This window comes from Nanorana parkeri, unplaced genomic scaffold, assembly GCF_000935625.1.
Source record: "Nanorana parkeri isolate BGI_ZX_2015 unplaced genomic scaffold, ASM93562v1 scaffold779, whole genome shotgun sequence".
NCBI lineage: Eukaryota > Metazoa > Chordata > Amphibia > Anura > Dicroglossidae > Nanorana > Nanorana parkeri.
In genome coordinates, this window is record NW_017307047.1 from 57,874 (window position 1) to 78,913 (window position 21,040).

Below are 21,040 nucleotides of genomic sequence, written 5' to 3' on the forward strand. Positions count from 1 at the left end.
CCCCCCCCCGCTGGCGCCGTCAAGCAGTTGCTTGACCTTCCTATATGGTAGCGCCGGGCTTGATTGGATCTCAGCTATGGACCAGTAAACTCACTTTGTTTATTAATTTGCAGTGTATAGTTATGCAAACCTATTACCTCATGTAGGGATATAAGTGAACATGAACAATTGAATGGGTGAGCAACCTGTGCTGTAGAGAGAGGCAACAGTCATTAGCAGTCATTATAGGAATATTGAGGAAGTTACTTCACTTCTCAATGAATCTCAAGCAACAAACCATAGTTAATGGTAGAAATAATAAATACTTGCAGTTAGTTGAATAATATAGAAAGTCCTTCTGGATGCAACCGTGGTCTGTAGGCAATTCCGCAAGTATGGTGTATAGAAATCTGAAGAGATTCGTCTACGTCAGGATAACTTGATGTGGCGTGAGTAGGGTTAACAGCCAGGTGAGGTAGCAGCTTCGTCAGTATAAGTTGGTAGAGTTGAGAGAAGCAAGGAGTTAACAGCCAGGATTGGAGCAGCTTCCTATTCTGTGCGTTGGTAGATGTGTGGCTTGCAGGGGCTTAACAGCCAGGCAAAGGACAGCTCCTTGGTATATTAATAAAGTCTCTTTCTGAGTAGGGGAAAACACACTGCTGCAAGGAGACAAGGCACAGTCAGGGCCGTATTTACTCTCCCTGCCGCCCCAAGGCTAGGTTCCACAATACGCCCCCCCCCCACCTTCCCATCAATGGAGAATGGCAACCAAATGGCAGGGCGGCGGGGTTAGTTTCTATTTTTTACTTTTTAATCACCTTTTCATTTTTTTATTTCATTATTTCATATTATTATTTTTGTTTTATTATTTATTTATTTTTTTTAAAAAATCAATTTCATTTTTTTTCCACCTAACTTTATTGCTATCACACAGGAGAAAACAATCCCCTGTGTGATAGCAATTGGAGGTGACAGGTTCTATTTATTGACCTTGTCACCTCTGATACAGGAGTTCGAGCACAGCACTGTGCTGGAACTCCTGTGACAGGTGAGAGAGGAAGAGCACAGCTCTCCCCTCTCACTGTGTACACGGAGCGGCAGGGTTACTTTTAACCCTGCCGCTCACTGCAGTGGGGAGACTCACTCAGCGGCGGAGCCCGGAGGACGGAACCTAAGGAGAGAGGTAAGTGCAGGGGGGAGGGGAGGAGGCTGCACACTGTTTACATGTGATCTCGGTGACATCGCCGAGTTCACATATAAACGAACAATTGGTTTCCTCACTCTACATTTAGTCCTGCTTGTGCAAAGCAGGACTAAATGTAGAGAGGGCAACTTACTGCCCAGCGCCCGCAACTTCCCCACAAGGATAGCGCTGCCGCCCCTCTGCGCCCTGCTGCCCCGAGGCCGGGCCTCAGTAGACATGTGCGATTCGTTTCGTTACGAATCGAAATTTGTACGAATTTTCCTGAAATTCGTAAGCATACGAAATCCGAATTGCAGTTTCCGAATTTATATCCCAAATACGAAATTCCGTTAACGAATTTCGGATCCGAATTTCTTTAAAACAGGAACTAATATTACCCCTGTAAATGAGGTTGAACAACATGACAAGATTTTTTTTTAATCCGAAATATGGATCCGCTGCTGCTGAGAGTTGCATTACAATACACAGGCAGGAAATACGAAATTCCGTTGACGTATTTTCGTTCCGTTACGAACATTCGTTATATATTGAAGTTAAAAAGCAAAAGTACATTTATATTGGAGTTGATGGTAGTTTTTTTTAAAGTCCGAAATTCGGATACGGAATCCGTTAACGGAATTCGTATTTCGTTTTGGTTGACCAATCAGAGGTTCGCTTCTGCTGCTGAGAGTTGCATTACAAATACAGGCAGGAAATACGAAATTCTGTTGACGTATTTTCGTTCCGTTACAAACATTCGTTATATTGAAGGTAAAAAGCAAAGTACATTTATATTGGAGTTGATGGTAGTTTTTTTTTAAGTCCGAAATACGAAATTCGGATACGGAATCCGTTAACGGAATTCGTATTTCGGATAACAAAACAACTACCACATCGACTCCAATATTAACAAATGTATGTAACGAATGTACGTAAAGTTACGAAAATGTGCCAAAACTAACGAAAATCCGTATTTCGTACGAATTGAGTTTCGGATACGAATTACAAAATACGAAATAATGGATATTACGAAACGGAACGAAACGAAACGGAACAAATTTTTTGACGGCGCACAAGTCTAGGCCTCAGTGGCCTTGTGGGGAATCCGGGCCTGGGCACAGTGAAGGTGGAAGGTGAGAGAGAGGGAGTCCTCGGTTTTGAGAGCAGTTATAACTGCTATTTGGAAAGGTTCTATGAAGGACACAATTGCCGGCGTTCATCTGTTTGCATGAATGCCATGCATGTGAATTTTGCGGCTTAAGCCGACTAGAAAGGAGGAGCCGCACGCCGTCATCGGCGGGACGACGGAGCTCCGGGCCGAATCCGAGACGTCAGACACGGTGAACATGTTACAGTGACTGACATCAGGCAGTGGGCGGAGCATTAGCCAATAGCAGGCTTTGTTTATTTCTGCCCGATGTAAACATTGCATTGGGGAGTTTTGGGGGTTTTTTTTCATTTGTCAGCCAACCCCGGAATGACTTTGTGGGACATTTTTTTACATTTATTTTAAATAAAGGAATTTATTCCTTATCAGCATGGGGACAAGGTGCTTTTTTTGAGGGCATGTGGCCAGGTATGGTGGAGGCAGGAGGGGTCTGCTAGCTCATCCCCCTTTTCCTGCTGCTGCCCGGATTAAGGGTCTAGTATGGGATTTTAAACTTTTTTGGCGTTGGGGTTCCCCCTTAAAATTCCTAACAAACCTAAAGGGTCTGGTATGAACTGCATGCTGGTTTCCTGGCAATTCTGGAATTTTTTTTCTTTATTTTTTTTACATAAGGGTCCCTCATAACATTCCTACCAGAACTAAAGAGTCTGGCTAGTATGATTTGGGGGGGCGCACGCTTTTTTCGGTTTGTTTGTTTGTGGTGTCAGAAATTAAAAAGAAACAAAGTAAACATGTAATGTCACTTTTCTGCAACTAATTTTAGTTTGTAACGATCATTTAACTCATCCGAAATTAACGCAAATTCAGATTCATCCGAGTCTGAATGCCGAAACAAATTGACTTTCAGAGCCGAATCCCGAATGTCGGCTTACATGTCTAGTGTGATCTGCTGCACAAAGACATGAATAAATAAATAAATAAATATGGAAAGGTAATTTAAATGTTAGATAATTTGCACATATGCTAAAGGTGGACGTTTCTTTCTCACTCTCTTTGCTTTCACACAACAGCTGCACAGAATATTGGGAAAAAAGAAGACATGGAATCAAAGTCTATTGAACGGAATATTGGGCAGTCAGTGATCCTAAATTGCCCACCAGTGACTGTTCATCTCTTCTCAGTGACCTGGACAATGAACGGTGGTAATGAAAGCCTGGGTCATCACCCTCATTACAAAGACAGAGTGACACTCCTATTGCAAAAGCTGGAAGTTATTATATTTAACCTGACAGAAGAAGACTCCGGTGTGTATTGTTGTAAGGTGGAGAGCATCTCAAGCCAATCACAGCATCAAATCCAACTCATTGTGACACAGCAAGTTCAGCAACTACATTCCACAGATTCTCCAGGTAATGTAACCCTGATGTATATCTCCATTGTCAAATTAACTTTGAGTGCACGTTTATGCAAGTAGAGTGTACAAAGGCCCAACTGCTTTCAAAAAAGTATACCTGAAGCCCAAACTTCTCCCAGAGGCAGAGCCATGATGGGATTTGTCATTTCACCACAGCTGGAGTGCCAACTCCCCTTACCTGGGGGAGATTTCCCCTCACTTCCTGTTCTGTTTACAAGACACACTGGTAAGGGAAATCTCCCTAATGGAATACAGAAGACATACAAATGTAACAGGAGTGTTATCCATTTCCAAACCAATATTATCGGCTTTAGATAAACTATTATACTGAACTGTATGCAGATATCAAAAACCACCAAGGAAATCAATAATTTGTGTACTGAAATTGTTAAATTATTTTTTAATGCAGTTTGTGTAAATACCTGAATGCTTCTTGGTCTCAGCCTCCTGTTATCCCCTCCAGCACAGATGGCCAGCACTAGGGCGCAATCAGGCATTCTGCAGTTGACATATGTTGACAGGGAACATGCTGGATGGAATCTAAGTAAAATATATAACACTAACATGTCAGAAAAAAATAAAAAACAGAATCACTGAGTTGGAAGAAGGATCATCCCCCTTGTGTCAGTATTTTGTTGAACCACCTTTTGCTTTAATTACAGCCTTTAGTCTGTTGGGATATGTCTCTACTAACTTTTCACATCTAGACTTTGCAAAATTTGCCTCCTCTTCTTTGCAGAACTGCTCAAGTTCAGTTAAATTTGATGGTGACCGTTTGTGGACTGCAGTATTCAAGTCATTCCACAGATTTTCAATGGGGTTTAAGTCTGGGCTATGACTAGCCCATGCAAGAACATTCATCTTTTGCACCTACAACCACTGTGTGGTAATTGTTGCTGTGTGCTTTGGGTCATTGTCATGTTGGAAGGTAAACCTTCTTCCCATTGACAACTTTCTGGCAGAGGGCAGCAGATTTTCCTCTAGAATTTGACGGTATTTTGCCCCATCCATTTCTCCTTCTATCCTGACAAGTGCTCCAGTCCCCGCTGCAGAGAAACACCCCCATAACAGGATATTACCACCTACAAACTTTACTGTAGGAATGGTGTTATTTGGATGGTGAGCTGTATTGGATTTCCGCCAGACATATCGTTTGGTGTTGAGGCCAAACAATTCAATTTTAGTCTCATCTGACCAGAACACCTTTTTCCATGTGGCCTCAGAATCTTCAAGGTGCGTTTTAGCAAAGCTCAGTAGTGACTGCATGTGGCCTTTCTTGAGGAGTGGCTTTTTTCTTGTAACCCTTCCATACAAGCCACATTTGTGGAGAATTTATGATATTATTGTCACATACGCACAATGACCAATCTTTGTCATACATTCCTGCAACTGCTTCAGAGTTGCTGTAGGCCTCTCGGTAGCCTCTCTGACCAGTTTCCTCCTGGCTCTTTCATCCAGTTTGGAGCGACATCCTGATCCAGGGAGGGTCTGTGTTGTACCAAATACCTTCCACTTCTTAATAATAGACTTCACTGTGCTTCTAGGCATTGATAAACCCATCTGCTGACTTGTGCCCATCCACAACTTTATCCCGGAGATCTTTTCACAGTGCCTTGCCACCCATAGTTGATTTCTTCAGTTGCACTACCAGGGACTGAAATGCTCCAGGAAAGCTCTTTCATGCTGAGCTAATCAAAATGACCACAGCTGATCACAGTGCAAGTCAAATGGCATTGTGTGCCATTGAGAAGGTGATTAGCTACACCTGATTGAGTTTACAAGTCATTTTTAGGAGGGGTGATCCTTTTTTCAACTCAGTGATTCTGTTTTTGAATTTTTTTTTTCTGACATGTTGGTGTTAAATCTTTCACTTGGAGATATTATAAGTTGAAACTGGATAAAACAAAAACTGTGTCTGTCTTAATTTTAGGCTGCAAGGCAACAACATGTGATTATTTTAAAGGGGGTGATTCTTTTCTATACCCACTGTACAGTCTTAGTCCGTAGTGTTCAATATTGAGGTGGCCCACCCTTTTGCCGCTATAACTGCTTCAACCCTTCTGGGAAGGCGTCCACAAAGTTTAGGGGTGTGTCTATGGGAATGTTTGACCATTCTGAGCATTTGTGAGGTCAGTGTAACGTCCCTACCTCTTAGCAGGGATCCCGGCCAGCATCAGCGGCAATGTCGGAGCTCGGTGACGTCATGAACGGCGTCATCCGACTCCTCCCCCTTCTCCTATTTCAGGGCGGCAAATTCAATTACCTGGCGTGCTTGCTTTGAGCCTGACGCCAGGTATCTATCCCCTGAGCACACCACTATTGGGCCGGACGAGAGCCCCATCTCTACTCCACTATTGGGCCGGACGAGAGCCCCATCTATATCCCACATATTGGGCCGGACAGAGCCCCATCTCAGCTCCCCTCGGTGTGGCCGACAGCGCTCTTTCCCCCTTGGCAGGTGCATCCACTCCACGGCCGTGCTGCCGACCGAACCTCCTGTGAGAGAGCTCGTTCCCACCTACCATCAACTGAGCCAAGACCTGCACTTCTCATTTCGGGCCACGGGGTGGCAGCAACGCACCTCAGAACTGCTAATTGCAAGTATCAAGCCACTATACATAATGTTAACCTGAACTGCCATTATATAGAGCTTGATCCTGAACTGCCATTACAAGTATAAGCTTAATACTGTGCTATCATTATTAAAAGCTTAACTACTGAACTGCCATTGTGTGTATATATATACTTAACCCCGGATTGTCATACCCAACCATTCATTCAGTTGTTCCATACCTGAATGTACAACGCCCAAACCAATAAACCCATCTGTTAACAACCCTCTGAAGCTGAGATTCAATACAAACCCTTAGCATACAAATACCACGTTAGAGAAAGCAAGCACCCTCCTCAAAAAAAAAAAAGGAGAGAATGGATCCAACAGAGCTAGTTAACCACATGGGGGCGTTCAATCAAAGACTTGATGCTCTATCAAAGATGGTCACAGACCTCTCAACTGAAAATCGGTCTCTCAGGTCATATGTCACAGAGAACCTCCCAACCCGTGTAGCAACACCTGACCCACCAGAACCTAAAATAAGCCCACAAGATACCTTCTCGGGTGATAGGAAAAAGTACAGAGAATACATTAACGCATGTAAATTACTTTTTGACATGAAGCCACGTACCTATGCCACTGACAGGACCAAAGTATGTACTGCCATCTCCTACCTCAGAGGGGAACCCCGAGCCTGGACGAACACGTTTATTGAGAGAGATGATCCCATTCTCAACTCGTTTAGAGATTTCAGTGCCGCTATGGATCTCCTCTATGATGACCCCAGTAAACAGATCTCAGCTGAATCTGCACTACTTTGGATGCTCTTATGCAACTTAGCATTTCAATCGACAGGAGACTTAGGGAACGAAAGGCTGAGAGACTCACGGGAATTACATATGCAGCCCCCCGGGGTCCACCTGTTGAGTCGGTTGTACCTATGGAGATAGGTGCGATCAGGGGACCACTTACCCCAACCGAGAGGGCTAGGCGCAGGTCCCTTCAGCTATGTATGTACTGCGGGGGGCCGCATCACACCACTGAAGACTGCTCCTTACTTAAGAAGAAAAAGCCCGGTAAGTCATCATACCTCTGCAAACTCCTAAATCCCCAACTATCTGAATCTAATTATTTCAAAATTCTTGTCTCTCTGCAGTGGGACCAATCCCGAATTACCTTACAGGCCATGATTGACACCGGGGCTTCACCAGCAGCAGCAGGCATGTTTTTCGTCCGGAACAAGGATCAAAGTCTCCGTCCCATAATTGATTACAGAGAGTTAAACAAAATCACACTGAAAAATAGATACCCACTACCTCTCATTCCTGAATTATTGGAACGCCTACAAACCGCGAAATTTTTTACTAAGCTGGATTTGAAGGGAGCCTACAACTTGGTCCGAATCCGCCAGGGCGATGAATGGAAGACCGTCTTCCGTACTAGGTATGGCCTGTATGAATACCTCGTCATGCCTTTTGGTCTGTGCAATGCTCCCGCCACATTCCAGTTCTTCGTGAACGATATCTTCAAGGACCTCCTTGATGTCTGTCTAGTCGTTTATTTGGACGACATACTCCTCTACTCCGACAACCTAACAGACCACCGCAAGCATGTTAGATGGGTTCTTTCTAGGCTTCGTGTACATAATCTATACGTTAAATTGGAAAAGTGCACTTTTGAATCTAACACCATTGCATTCCTCAGCTACATCATTTCTCAGAAAGGCATACAGATGGACCCGGGTAAGATCGACTGTATCCAAAAATGGCCTAGACCTCAGAACCGGAAGGCCCTTCAAAGATTTCTGGGTTTTGCGAACTTCTATCGCAAATTCATCAGGAATTTCTCCCAGGTAGTAAAACCGCTAGCCCAACTAACAAGCAGCCTCAAAAACTATGTTTGGAATAGTAGTACACAGGAGGCCTTCGATAACTTAAAAGATCGGTTCACTTCTGCCCCCATCTTACACCTACCGCATCCTTCCCTTTAATAAATCTTAGAGGTTGACGCTTCTCATCTTGCTCTCGGGGCTATCCTATCCCAGAAAACCTCCAATGACGGACCTCTTCACCCTGTGGCTTTCCATTCCCGTTCCCTCACTCCCGCGGAGATCAATTACCCAGTGGGTGAGAAGGAACTGTTAGCCGTGAAATCAGCCCTAGAAACATGGAGACACCTTCTCAAGGGCACCCAGCTACCTTTTATAGTGTACACCGACCACCAAAACTTACAATATCTCCAGCGAAACAAAACTCTCTCCTCCAGACAGATACGTTGGGCCCTTTTCTTTGACAGATTCCACTTCATCATCACCTACCGACCTGGCTCAAAAAATGGTAAAGCTGACTCTCTATCTCGTCTGGAGGAACCCCAACTTTCTTCAGGTCCAAAAGCAGTTATCATCCCACAACAAAAAATGCTATGCACCACCCTGACTCTCAAAGAGGAGTTACAGCAGGCCATAGCCACAGAAAGCCCCTCTCTGGAGTTAGAGAGGGATGTCGAGGGCTTCCTCTATAAAGATAACCGGTTGTACGTCCCAAGTCCCCTACACCTCAGGATTCTACAACTCACCCATGACGCTCCTCTAGCTGGACACCCCGGCATCACTAGGACCCTGGATCTCATTCGCCGGTACTTCTGGTGGCCAAAGATGGAAGAGACTGTACGGGAGTATGTGATGTCCTGCGAAACGTGCGCTCGTTTCAAACACGAGTCCAAGCCACCTTTCGGTCTTCTCACAAGTCTTCCCATACCACACAAACCTTGGGAGGCCATTTCACTCGATTTTATTGTGGAATTACCCCGCTCCGGGGGTTACAACACGATTTTAGTCGCAGTTGACTCTCTCACTAAAATGGCCCACTTTGTGCCCCTCACAAAACTACCAACCACAAAGGAGACAGCCGAGATCTTAACACAGCATGTTTTCAAACTCCATGGAATCCCCTCTAGGATGGTGTCAGACCGGGGATCGCAATTCATTTCTAGATTTTGGAAGGCTCTCTGTCTCAAACTCCAGATTGACCATCGTTTATCCTCGGCCTACCATCCTCAAACGAACGGCCAAACTGAACGCATAAACCGCTGTCTAGAACAATACATCCGTTGTTACTGCACTCATCGACAAAACAACTGGCATGAGTTGGTTCCTCTAGCCGAGTTCGCATACAATACCAATACCAGTTCACCCTTCTATGCTAATTACGGTTTCCATCCTTCTTTCTCCCCTCAGGAGATTCCCACCAACAACCCTGCGGCTAACAATTTCGTCAACAACTTGAAAACCATTCTTCCTCTCTTACGCGACAACATCGCCAAAGCCCAGCGCAGGCAGAAGATTTACTATGACCTTCATAGGAGAACTCCACCGTCGTACCAAACCGGTGATCTGGTATGGTTGTCCACTAAACATCTTAACCTCCAGACACCTTCACGCAAGTTCAGTGGGCTATTCATTGGTCCCTTTCCCATAGACTCAGTAATCAACCAGGCAGCTGTGAAACTTGTATTGCCCCCAACCTTACGGATTCATCCTACGTTCCACGTCTCTCTGATCAAACCATACCGACCTAACACCTTCCCTGGTAGGGTTCCAGTTCCGCTACCGCCAGTCGTAGTCAATGGCCAGGAGGAATACGAGGTTGGACAGATTCTGGACTCCCGTCTTCATAGAAACCGGTTACAATATCTGATCCGCTATAAAAACTACGGTCCTCAAGATGATTCCTGGGAACCCGCCTCCGAGGTTCATGCTCCTCGCCTTGTTCGCTTGTTCCATTCTCACAATCCAGGGAGGCCTGGTCCCTTGGCCCCCAGGAGGGGTCCCTCAGGGGGGGGGTCCTGTAACGTCCCTACCTCTTAGCAGGGATCCCGGCCAGCATCAGCGGCAATGTCGGAGCTCAGTGACGTCATGAACGGCGTCATCCGACTCCTCCCCCTTCTCCTATTTCAGGGCGGCAAATTCAATTACCTGGCGTGCTTGCTTTGAGCCTGACGCCAGGTATCTATCCCCTGAGCACACCACTATTGGGCCGGACGAGAGCCCCATCTCTACTCCACTATTGGGCCGGACGAGAGCCCCATCTATATCCCACATATTGGGCCGGACAGAGCCCCATCTCAGCTCCCCTCGGTGTGGCCGACAGCGCTCTTTCCCCCTTGGCAGGTGCATCCACTCCACGGCCGTGCTGCCGACCGAACCTCCTGTGAGAGAGCTCGTTCCCATCTACCATCAACTGAGCCAAGACCTGCACTTCTCATTTCGGGCCAGCGGGTGGCAGCAACGCACCTCAGAACTGCTAATCGCAAGTATCAAGCCACTATACATAATGTTAACCTGAGCTGTCATTATATAGAGCTTGATCCTGAACTGCCATTACAAGTATAAGCTTAATACTGTGCTATCATTATTAAAAGCTTAACTACTGAACTGCCATTGTGTGTATATATATACTTAACCCCGGATTGTCATACCCAACCATTCATTCAGTTGTTCCATACCTGAATGTACAACGCCCAAACCAATAAACCCTTCTGTTAACAACCCTCTGAAGCTGAGATTCAATACAAACCCTTAGCATACAAATACCACGTTAGAGTCAGGTACTGATGTTGGACAAGAAGGCCGGGTTCGCAGTCTCCGCTCTAAGTTCCTCCGACCCCAAACTCGCTCAGCCATGTCTTTACGGACCTTGCTTTGTGCGCTGGTGCGCAGTCATGTTGGAACAGGAAGGGGCCATCCCCAAACTGTTCCCACAAAGTTGGGAGCATGAAATTGTCCTTGGGCCCCTTTTATTCTCCATCTACACCTCCTCCCTGGGTCAGTTGATAACCTCCCATGGCTTCCAATACCACCTCTATGCCAACAACACCCAAATGCATCTCTTTACCTATCAACTTACCCCTTCTATCTCCTTACGCATCACTAATCTACTCACTGACATGTCAACATGGATGTCACACTACTTCCTTTAACTAAATCTGTCCAAAACTGAGCTTATAATATTTCCTTCTCTCTGGATCCCCTCCCCAGACTTCTCCATCACAATGAACGTAATCATTGATTCTGAGCTCTCCTTTCAGCCCCACATCCATCCTAACATTATCCAAATCTTGCCAATTCAACTTCAGTAACATTTCCAAAATGTGTCCCTTATTAACAAATGGCACTGAAAAGCTTCTAATTCACTCCCTTGTAATATCTCGCCTCGACTACTGTAACTCTCTCCTTGTTGGCCTAACACTAAACAGGCTATCCCCCCTTCAGTCTATGGTATGGCCTTTGATATTGCTGCCATTGTTACATGCCCTTCTAGAATATGAATTTGTTGTACCCAAGCTGACGTTTGATTTTGTGGCTCCTGGATGGGTTCATGTTGAAGGGTCTGTGTATTTTCTTCTTGTTAACTACATTTTAAAAAGTAATAGGAACCAACTGTATGCAAAATGCAACAAAACCGTACAGCTAGTTATCTTTTGACAGAAGCCAGAGCCTGGAGTACATAAGCATTTCCCCCACCAGCATGCTAAAGAGAAGGAAGCCGTGCTCTCTGTGTGGAAGCATTGGTCTCTCTGTAGAGGTTTGACTCACACCAATTAAGTCAGACCTATATGTCTGCAATTAGCAAAGGTCATACTCCTTGCTCATTGGAGAACTCTAGCTCTGACTCAGCAGGTGGCGTGTAAGACCTCTGTAGAGAGAACCTATTTCCGTACTGAAAGCATGGGTCCCTCTCTGCAGCATGCTGGCAGGGCACAGGATTTTCTAATCAGAATGTGGCTTCTTTCTAAAAAATGTGCACACTTTTCTTTTTAAAGCAGCTGGAATATATTTAACTGACTAAAACTGAAAGTTCAATAGGGCTTTAAAACAAGAGGAAACACAAATGAAAGCAAATGTGGATGTTCATATTAACAAACAGGCAAAGTAAGACTTGCAATGCACTTCACTCTCCTTCATGCTGTAAGATTCAAAATTTTTCAAAGTCTTTAAAGTAAATCTTCAGACTTTTTTATTCATGGGGTGAAGGAAAATTTGAACTTCTGTCCATTTGTTATCTGTGTCCTCATTGAAGGGAGATCTCATCAGTTCCTGTTTTGATAATCAATCAGAAATGAGGATAGATTTCCCCAATAGACCTTCAGAGAGCAATAAAATACCTGGCAAAGGTTCTCAGTACCCCCACTCTATTCACAGCCTGGTTGGAATTCAGCTTTAAAGGGATGGATCATCCAAAACTGATATTTCAGTGTATGGTAGATGCTTAAGAGTTAAACCAGCTGACAATATGTTCGATCTCTCTGGGATTCTATATGTGAGATCTCTGCACTGATTTCCTGGATCGGCATACTTGCTATGCCCATATCCCAAAATCCCACCATCCCTGCTGTTTTTATCATGCACAGTGTAATAGGAGTTGTTGAAATGCACAAAGGTGGTGAAGAAGAAAAAGAAGAAGCCAGGGTCTACCTGCAACTGAAATATAATTCTAAGGTGGACTGATTGGCCAACTTAGCCATTAGCAAAAAATACAACTTTTTAGCATTTAATTGGTTAATGTTACTCATGGTCTTACTCTTTGAGTTGAGGAAAAGAGCAGGAGTAACTAATACAAATTCTTACTTAGAGCATATTCAAACACCAAAATGTTTTTAAATATATATTTAATATATTCAAAGATACAAGGAAGAAATCTAAAGAAAGTGCTACGGACACAATAGAAATTATGAACATTTTATTCCCTAAATAAGATGAAAAATGTTATACTATCGGGGGTTAGAGGCACAACAGAAGCTATATATTTAGGCTGAACTCCAGGTAGGAATACAATAAATAATGATTTACCTGAGATACAACTAAACACCTGGAGGGACGAGCACCCTTAAGTTAAATTAATGGAGGTCAGAAGCTTATATGGGATTATCAATAATCTGTTGTATAGTCTAGTAACATATCTACCTGTGTTTTGTTCATAGATTCGTGCCCCTGTGAAAAGGGGGCGCTGTTACTGACAATGGAAATATTACGTGTGATCGCTCTCATCATCCTGATCATCCTTCTTATCATAGTTATCAGAAATTCTCGTTAGAAGATGTCTCTGTTATGAAGATGAAACAAAACATATCTATTCTTTGTTGAAATATTGGTGCTGTGTATCTGAGTATCTGTGTAAGAATGAGAATTAGGAAGCTAGTCGTCCAAAACCTCTGATCACCATTCAACTCATCACTTCCTCAGACACACCCCTGCCTAACTTAAGCCTCGCCTCCGAATCTGAAAGCACCAGGATTACAGCCTGTTGGATATTTGGATATTGGAGTTGACTGAAGAAGTAACCAAGGCAACATATACATGGCTCAGGGCAACATGACTGCTATGGGTGGCTACAAATGGACAACGACCAATGTCATGGGTTAATACTAACTACACTTTTAGTAACAGAGACCAATAAGCCATTTATGTCAACTGTCCCTGGTTTACAGCAGTCTCACCTGTCTCACTCACTCTCACTCTAGATCTTCTCTTTCCCTCCCCCCTTTCTCTCACTCCCCCTCCTCTATCTCTATCTATCTATCTATTTATCTCATCTCTCTCTCTCCCCCTCTCTACTCTCTATTCTCTCTGTCTCTCCCTCTCTCCTATTTCTTCTATCTTCACTTGCTCTCTCCACTCTCTCTTCTCTTTCTCCTCTCTAGATCTTCCCTCTCCCTTTCCCCCTTCCTCTCCATCTCCTCCTCTCTCTCTCTCCCTCATCCTAATATCAATGGATAAGAAAGAATAGAAAAAAACAGACCTTTTTACACACCACCATGCCCAATTCAATTTATATATAAAAATATATTTTATTGTGTACATAATAATAATAATAATAATAATTAAGCTATTTAGGTAATTAGTAGTTGGTGGTAAACACCTTGAATTTTGGTGAGCATAAAAATAAGTATAGTTAAATTTATTTTTCTTTGTTTAATAAATCAATAAGGAATAAAGATGGACAGTTATTGTGATCATTGGGAAGGTTTGTATGTCTCAGATCCAGCAAAGATGAATAGCTAATTCCCAAAATAAAGCTGATATTGACATTTTTATCGTTAAGCTGAGAAAAAAAATTTGAGAAAAAAATCCAGCATGTTCTGGCATATTAAATATTTTGAGATGTATATTCAAAGCCATTACAACCCTTAGGGGCCTACGGATTCAGATATTTCCAAATATAAAAAATGTTGAGGTTGAATTTAAGGCAATGTGGGAAGCTAATTTACAACAATGTTTGCAAAATACGATAGACATGATGATTGGAGGTTACAAACAGGAAGTGATTAAGTTAGATCATGAAATATGGGAACTTTATTCCCAGTATGACAGTCTATTATCTACACCATCTTCATGGCAGCAGAAAGAAAAAGGGTTGAAGGAACATTTGGACAATTTTACAAAAGATTTAATTATGAAAAAAGACAAGAAATATATGAGATAAAAACATTGTGAAGGATATGTTTATAAATGACAGACTACAAGATTTAATCTGATTAAACAAACAGATTAATCTATGCAGAATCAGAATATTGATGAACCTTGTAAATTGGATTAATCAGTTTCTTCTATTTCTACACCAAGCTCACAGATGTTTTTAACATAGGGGACATAGAGGTCATGTTCAAGTTTTAAACACAATAAGGTGGGGGAATGGTTTTGATACACATGAAAATAGAATTAAAAGGAGATACGTCTCCAAAAAAACAGAATAGAAGTGCTTATCCATCGTCAAAGGATAGATCATTGAAATACAATGGAGTAGTGATGGTAGTATTCACGTTAACACAACAGGTGAAGGGTTCACTAATGAAACACAAATAGGTTTGAAGGAATGGGAACATTCAGGAGAAAGGGATGTCACAAGAACAGGTTTATGAGAATACATCACATAATTTGGGAGCTAGACCCGAAGAAAGTACAACTTTGAGGGTAGATCTGTGTAATGCTCCCTGAGGAGCTCATCCATTTTTTAGAACAGAGCGTGGGAGGGAAAGCAACAAATAGGAAATTTGGATCATTTCCTGATAAGAGTGACTCAGACTCCAACGGGTTAGATGTAATTAATATATTGTCACATGCACTCTCTGAGGATGAAATACAAGTATTACAATTAGGCTAAAAACTTTTGTCCGTATGAGAAGTTGGATACATTTGAACTTATAAAACATATGAATCTGTTTGCAATAAATCTTACGTTTATGTATATGTATGATAGGAATCAAAAGGGAGCATTAACAGATAAACACACGATAGAGTGGTGGTAATCATTGTCTACTTTAGATTGTAGGGTCTTAAAGGACCCACTTCAGTTATCTGAAGACAGTGGATTTGAGAAAAATGAAGGCACTAATATCCCAGATAGCAAGGATAACTTGCCACAAACTAGTGGCAGGGTTAAATTGTAATTCTTGTTAACTTGCTTCACACATTCCTGGCAAGTTGTAGACATGCAGCACAAGTTCTAGTTGACACTTTTTAAATTTGTAGCAAATTTGCTTGGCAAGTCTACAGCAAGAGTCCTGCAGGTTTTAGCAAGAGCTCTGCAAGCTCGCTGGTCTGGAGACTTGCAATGCAGACTTGCTGTAATTGTGCAACAAAATTGTGAAGCTTGGCAAGTCTGCAATAGTTTAGCAAGTAATTTTCAAACTTGCAGCACAATTTCTTGCTATCTGGGATGGAGTTAATTGAACTAAAATTTACAATTAAAGAGGTAAGGGGGCCTTTAGTGAATTTCAGGAACTTATATGGGATAATCCAAAACTTAAAGGCAAATCTCAAATATTTCCAGGACCACAATGGAATCCCAATATTTGGGCATTTTTAGTACAGGACAACTCAACAACAGTTGAACAATTGAAATTTAAAAACCTGAGGAAATGAACAGCTTACCAGAGACATGCATTACGACATTTACAGTTGAATCATAATATAGTTATCAAACCCTCAGATAAGAGTGGTAACATTGAAGTTATGGACCATGATCAGTATATTGGGATGTTCTGTCAAATATTTAAAAAAAAACACAACTGGTATATACCTATATCTGATCAAAAAGTCACAGAGTTTCACAAGGAATTTTCAAATACCTCATAAGAAACTTTCAATGAAGGAATTATTGATAAAGAGTTATATGAATGTTTAACTTTTCCCTAAAGTCCAACTTTTTATTCGCTGCATAAAATTCATGAAGATTTACATGAACCTTCTGGCCATCCAGTTCTCTCTAAAAATGAGCGAGCATTAGACATGTGAACCTGCAAATCAACAAAAATCAGTTGATTCGGTGGTTCGTCCGAATCCGAAATAATGAATTTGATATATGCCCGAATATACTAAAACGATATTCGGGCATACATAAATTTGTTTTCAAAACATGCCGGCGGCCATATTGGCCTTCGATGTGTTCTGCGCATGCCCGCCGCCCCCTTGGAGGTGGACGATGACATCACGCGCTGAATGAGCGGCGGCCAGATCAGCCATTTGCGTGTTATGCGCATGCGCGCCGCCATTTTGGAGTAGATCTTGGTATACACCAAGATGGCTGCGCTCGAACATGTGGGCGCCGCCATCTTGGTGTATACCAAGATCTACTCCAAAATGGCAGCGCTCGTTCTGCGGTTTTAGTGTGCGGTTTCGGATTTGGAGGCTCGTTGCCTCTGAATCCGAAACAACATAAAAATGTGTTTCCTTTTACGAAATGAATGAAAAAGTTTTTCTTTTTCATTTGTTTCGTCTGGAAACAATTTTTTTTGTTGTGCACATGTCTCGCGAGCATGTCAACTTGTACATTTACAGTACAGTATATCTGAGACCCCTTGTGGTTCACTTGCCATTTTATATTAAAGGTAGGCAAGATTCAGGGCGGCGCAAACCAATGAGAGCGGTGCACACTCCACCAATGCTAGGAACCAAGGGGCTGCCCTTTCAACCAGGGAGTCACTGGAATCTTGACAACATGCAACAAAAAACAGAGCAGACACCACCTCCTAGTGCAGTATGTTTATTGACCAAATAATGAAATAAAAGTGTAAAAAGATTATACTTACTATTCCTAAAGGAAACCAGGCATATCAATAACAGTGTCCGATGGTCCAAGAACGATGTATAGTGGTGGGTTCACCCCAACGGGGGGTCATGGTAATGCATTTCGGGGTAACGAACCCCTTCCTCAGAGCAAGACCTTCACCTCTATATGCCACAATTCTAAATATACATGTAACAAAAAAGAGAGGTGTGAGCGTTATAGTAGATACAGGTACAAGTGACACATCCCAAACGTATTGTAGAACCAAAATTTAAAGAATTGTATACTTCACCCAGGTATACAAAACCTCGGGGGAAGGGGCTTTCATGACACTTGATCTTCACTCCCTAATTATTAGTTTAAACATATTTTATTAAACTCATAGCTAAAAATTAGTTAAAAACATCTAAAATGTGTATCCTTGATTCCAACAGCTTCAATTTGACACAATATCTATGAGCACATTCTTTCTTAGACATTTGATCAGTAAGCAACCTGTTGGTACATTACACACAAAGTTGTTCTGTAAATCTGTAAATATTATCTAATGGGCTAACAGCAGACTTCCCCTTCCCCTTCCCCTATAGTATAGTATAATATATCATACAATCAGTACCTTAGGTTAAGAAAAGAATTTGATTGAGGTTGAATTTGAGAATGAAGCTAAGGCATTACAGAATAGGTTGTTTAGACAAGGGTATAGTAAAAGGCCTTTGAAAAAAGCTTAGCAGAAAGCAAGAAAAAAACCCCAAACAAGCTTGATTAAGAGTGGCAATTAATAAGTCAAGTTAGTAGGCATGTGGATCTTGAGCATAATTTTGATACAAAGATGATATCTTTTGTAGCATTGGATAGAATTTATCAGGACCCAAGAGGCGGTAATTTTGATAAATGTATTTTGCACCGTGAAACTGGGGAGGGCTGACACTGGCACCTCCATTTTTTCTGCCCACCGTAATAATAAGCTATTTTTGTCAAGAACATACATATTGGGCTGAGGGAGTAACCACAAGTAGACTACTGGCTCCACCAGCCCACTCCCAACAAGGAAAAACAATGATAGGGGGATTGACCTTTGTTAACAACCCAATACTAATGGATCCCTCGAGCATTCTAGTGACCTTGGGAGGCCAATGCTTGCAAACTAGAGAGATTTTAGGCCAACTGACAGACAAAGATCTCCTGGATTCTCCTCTCACGCTTGATGAAGCAGATAGGGCTATTTCCAATCTCTCTAATAGGAAGTTCCCGCATATTGATGATCTCTCGATGGAAATACAATATAATTGTAGCTCTACCCCCGCAAAAGTCGCTGGTTGTAAAGGGTCTTTCTGTCCCCCTGCACCAATGTACTGCCCAATGGCGGATCCACAGCACACCAACACACCTTTAAGGAGTTTTGTAAAGGATTTAATGGCTGATTAATGCAGAGTAATGCTGTTAATGATTTACCAGTCACATACAATACAATTAATGACAGGTTAAGACACTCTGACACCCAGTCACTGTGGCTATCTATTGCCTATACGAAAACCTGCGATGCCAGACTGTTTCAGGGATAAATCTTGAGATAAAGAAATTCAACAATAAGATCTCCCCTGGGAAGTATCACACCCCCTCTAGACTACTGGCCAGTAGTAATGTCCCAGGCTAGCCAATGTTGGGGCCCATACCGTGTAGCAGATGTGTAAAAGTACATTGTCACATTGGCCCAGAGGCCTCTCACAGCTCCCTGGTTATCTTGGAAAGATGATGTCTTTCAGCAGGAGATGGAAGGCCCTCTTTCGTCAGAACGACGCTTGGGAGGTAGGAGAAGTCATCGATGGCCTCTTGCAACACATCACCGCTCGTCTAGGGTTTCCTGGAACACATCACCGATCATCTAGGGTCATCTAGGATCTCTGCCAACGATCACCGCTGGCTCTGTTCAAGTACGCTCACTCAGCTGGGCTGATTGAGTCACTCCAGGGGCTGGATCAGCCGCACGACCAGGCCGCGATATCCCCGCTGTTGACGCGTCACTATGTCTCAGTGTAGGCACTCAATCACCATCTCTTCCGTTCCACAACCGGACAATAGTCTCTGCACACTGCGGTACAGAGCCTGTGTGTCCCTATCAGACAGAGGTGACCACACGGCCCTGTTGCAGGCAGCCTTCACTCACACAGTATCAGAGACGTCCGCACACTTCCGATCCCAGACCTAGACTACCCGCACTCAGTAACGGCAGCTCATAGTCCTCCTGCTTCCTCTCGCACAGCCCACTGGGAGATGCAGTTCTCAAGGTCCTTCCAGCCATGTATCCATATCAGCTCTGTACTACAATCCCCATAAGTCTCTGCCTCTCTTCACACACAGAGGCAATTAACTGTTTATAGTCAGAATTCACATCTCTATAGTAGCACATGTATATAACTATATAGGGGTTACATAATATAGACAATACAGATAGGTACTTCTTTCGTTCTGCTTCAAACCTTTAAAGAAGCCCTTACTAGCGGGTCTTTGCTGACAAGTATGAGGGATGTCATAACTGTGGTATTTTTTAGGGTTGAAAAGAACTCACACATAATTAAACATTGATGTCAAAAATGTAGCCAGGGTGCTGGCATTGTGCATAATCAGGGTCATTTCTAACAAAATTATCCATTCTGACAAAGCTGGCTTTATGTCAACTAAAGCAATTAATACTGTATATATACAGTAAAGGGGAAATTGGAACATCTGTTCTATTTATAACATATTGTGTATATATATTTCCACCATTTTTTGTAAAAATGAGGACATATTTTTAAGCCAGCCTGGCGGTTCACCTGTAACCCATGGAGCAGAAGTAGCTATTTCTCTACAGAGTTTTTATATGATACATTTCCTCTTTACAATCATGTGAGGAAGTTGAGAGGCCAAAGGAATGAGGCCAGTTAGACATTTGCAGATCTACTATTGAGGCCGTGGTGGAAAACATTGCATTATGCCACAGTTATTTGTAAAAATGACCAACAACATGCAAGCCAGATCCTTTGGATTGATTTAATAGTATTGCATGTTTTTTTTTATGAATGACATAATGAAGAATTTCAAGCTGTTTATTGTCATTCTACACTTGGCATTTCATCAATTAGCAGGTAAGATACACAATGACATTCTTTTTTTATATATTGATAAATTCATTTTCTATCAATGAAACTCTACTATGTAGCTAATGTCGTCTTCTGCTCTAATTCTGTCATAGAATGGAGGCATTAGATTTAAATCACAGTCTTGGGTGGGTTTTAGTACAAGGTAGAACAGGCATCTTCCTGTAATCTTACAATACACAGATCTCTCAGCATTGGGAGGACATAACCTACCTCCCCATGTTAGAAGAAGTAATACACCTGGATGAAACCAGTTTTTTACAATGAAAATGTGTGTCGGGTGATGGGTTGCTTTGGATGCTATAAACAATTGAGCAAATATTTTACATTGTAACTGCCCTGTACTCTAAACAATAATGTGTATTGGTATTACACTGTATTTTGCAATTATACCTACTCTAATTTTTTTACATAAAATTATATTTTATATCAATTGAAATTACATTAAATTAATTCTATTTTTACATACAAATATATTTTACATAAATTGAATTTAAATAAAAATAATTCTATTTTTACATTAAATTATATTTTGAAAAATACAAAGTGCACTGGCAAATGACCATTTATAGATTTTTCAACAAAATAACAGAGACCAGTAT

At 42.2% G+C, this 21,040-nt stretch overlaps 1 protein-coding gene across 1 annotated transcript in view; it reads left to right on the forward strand.

The window, feature by feature from the left end:
• Positions 1-10,130: 10,130 nt before the first annotated feature.
• Positions 10,131-21,040, forward strand: part of LOC108793732 — a 16,080-nt gene continuing 5,170 nt past the window's right edge. The window contains exons 1-2 of the mRNA XM_018564759.1: positions 10,131-10,216; positions 10,407-10,549. Coding sequence (XP_018420261.1) covers positions 10,131-10,216; positions 10,407-10,549 — 229 coding nt within the window. The remainder of the gene's footprint in view (positions 10,217-10,406; positions 10,550-21,040) is intronic.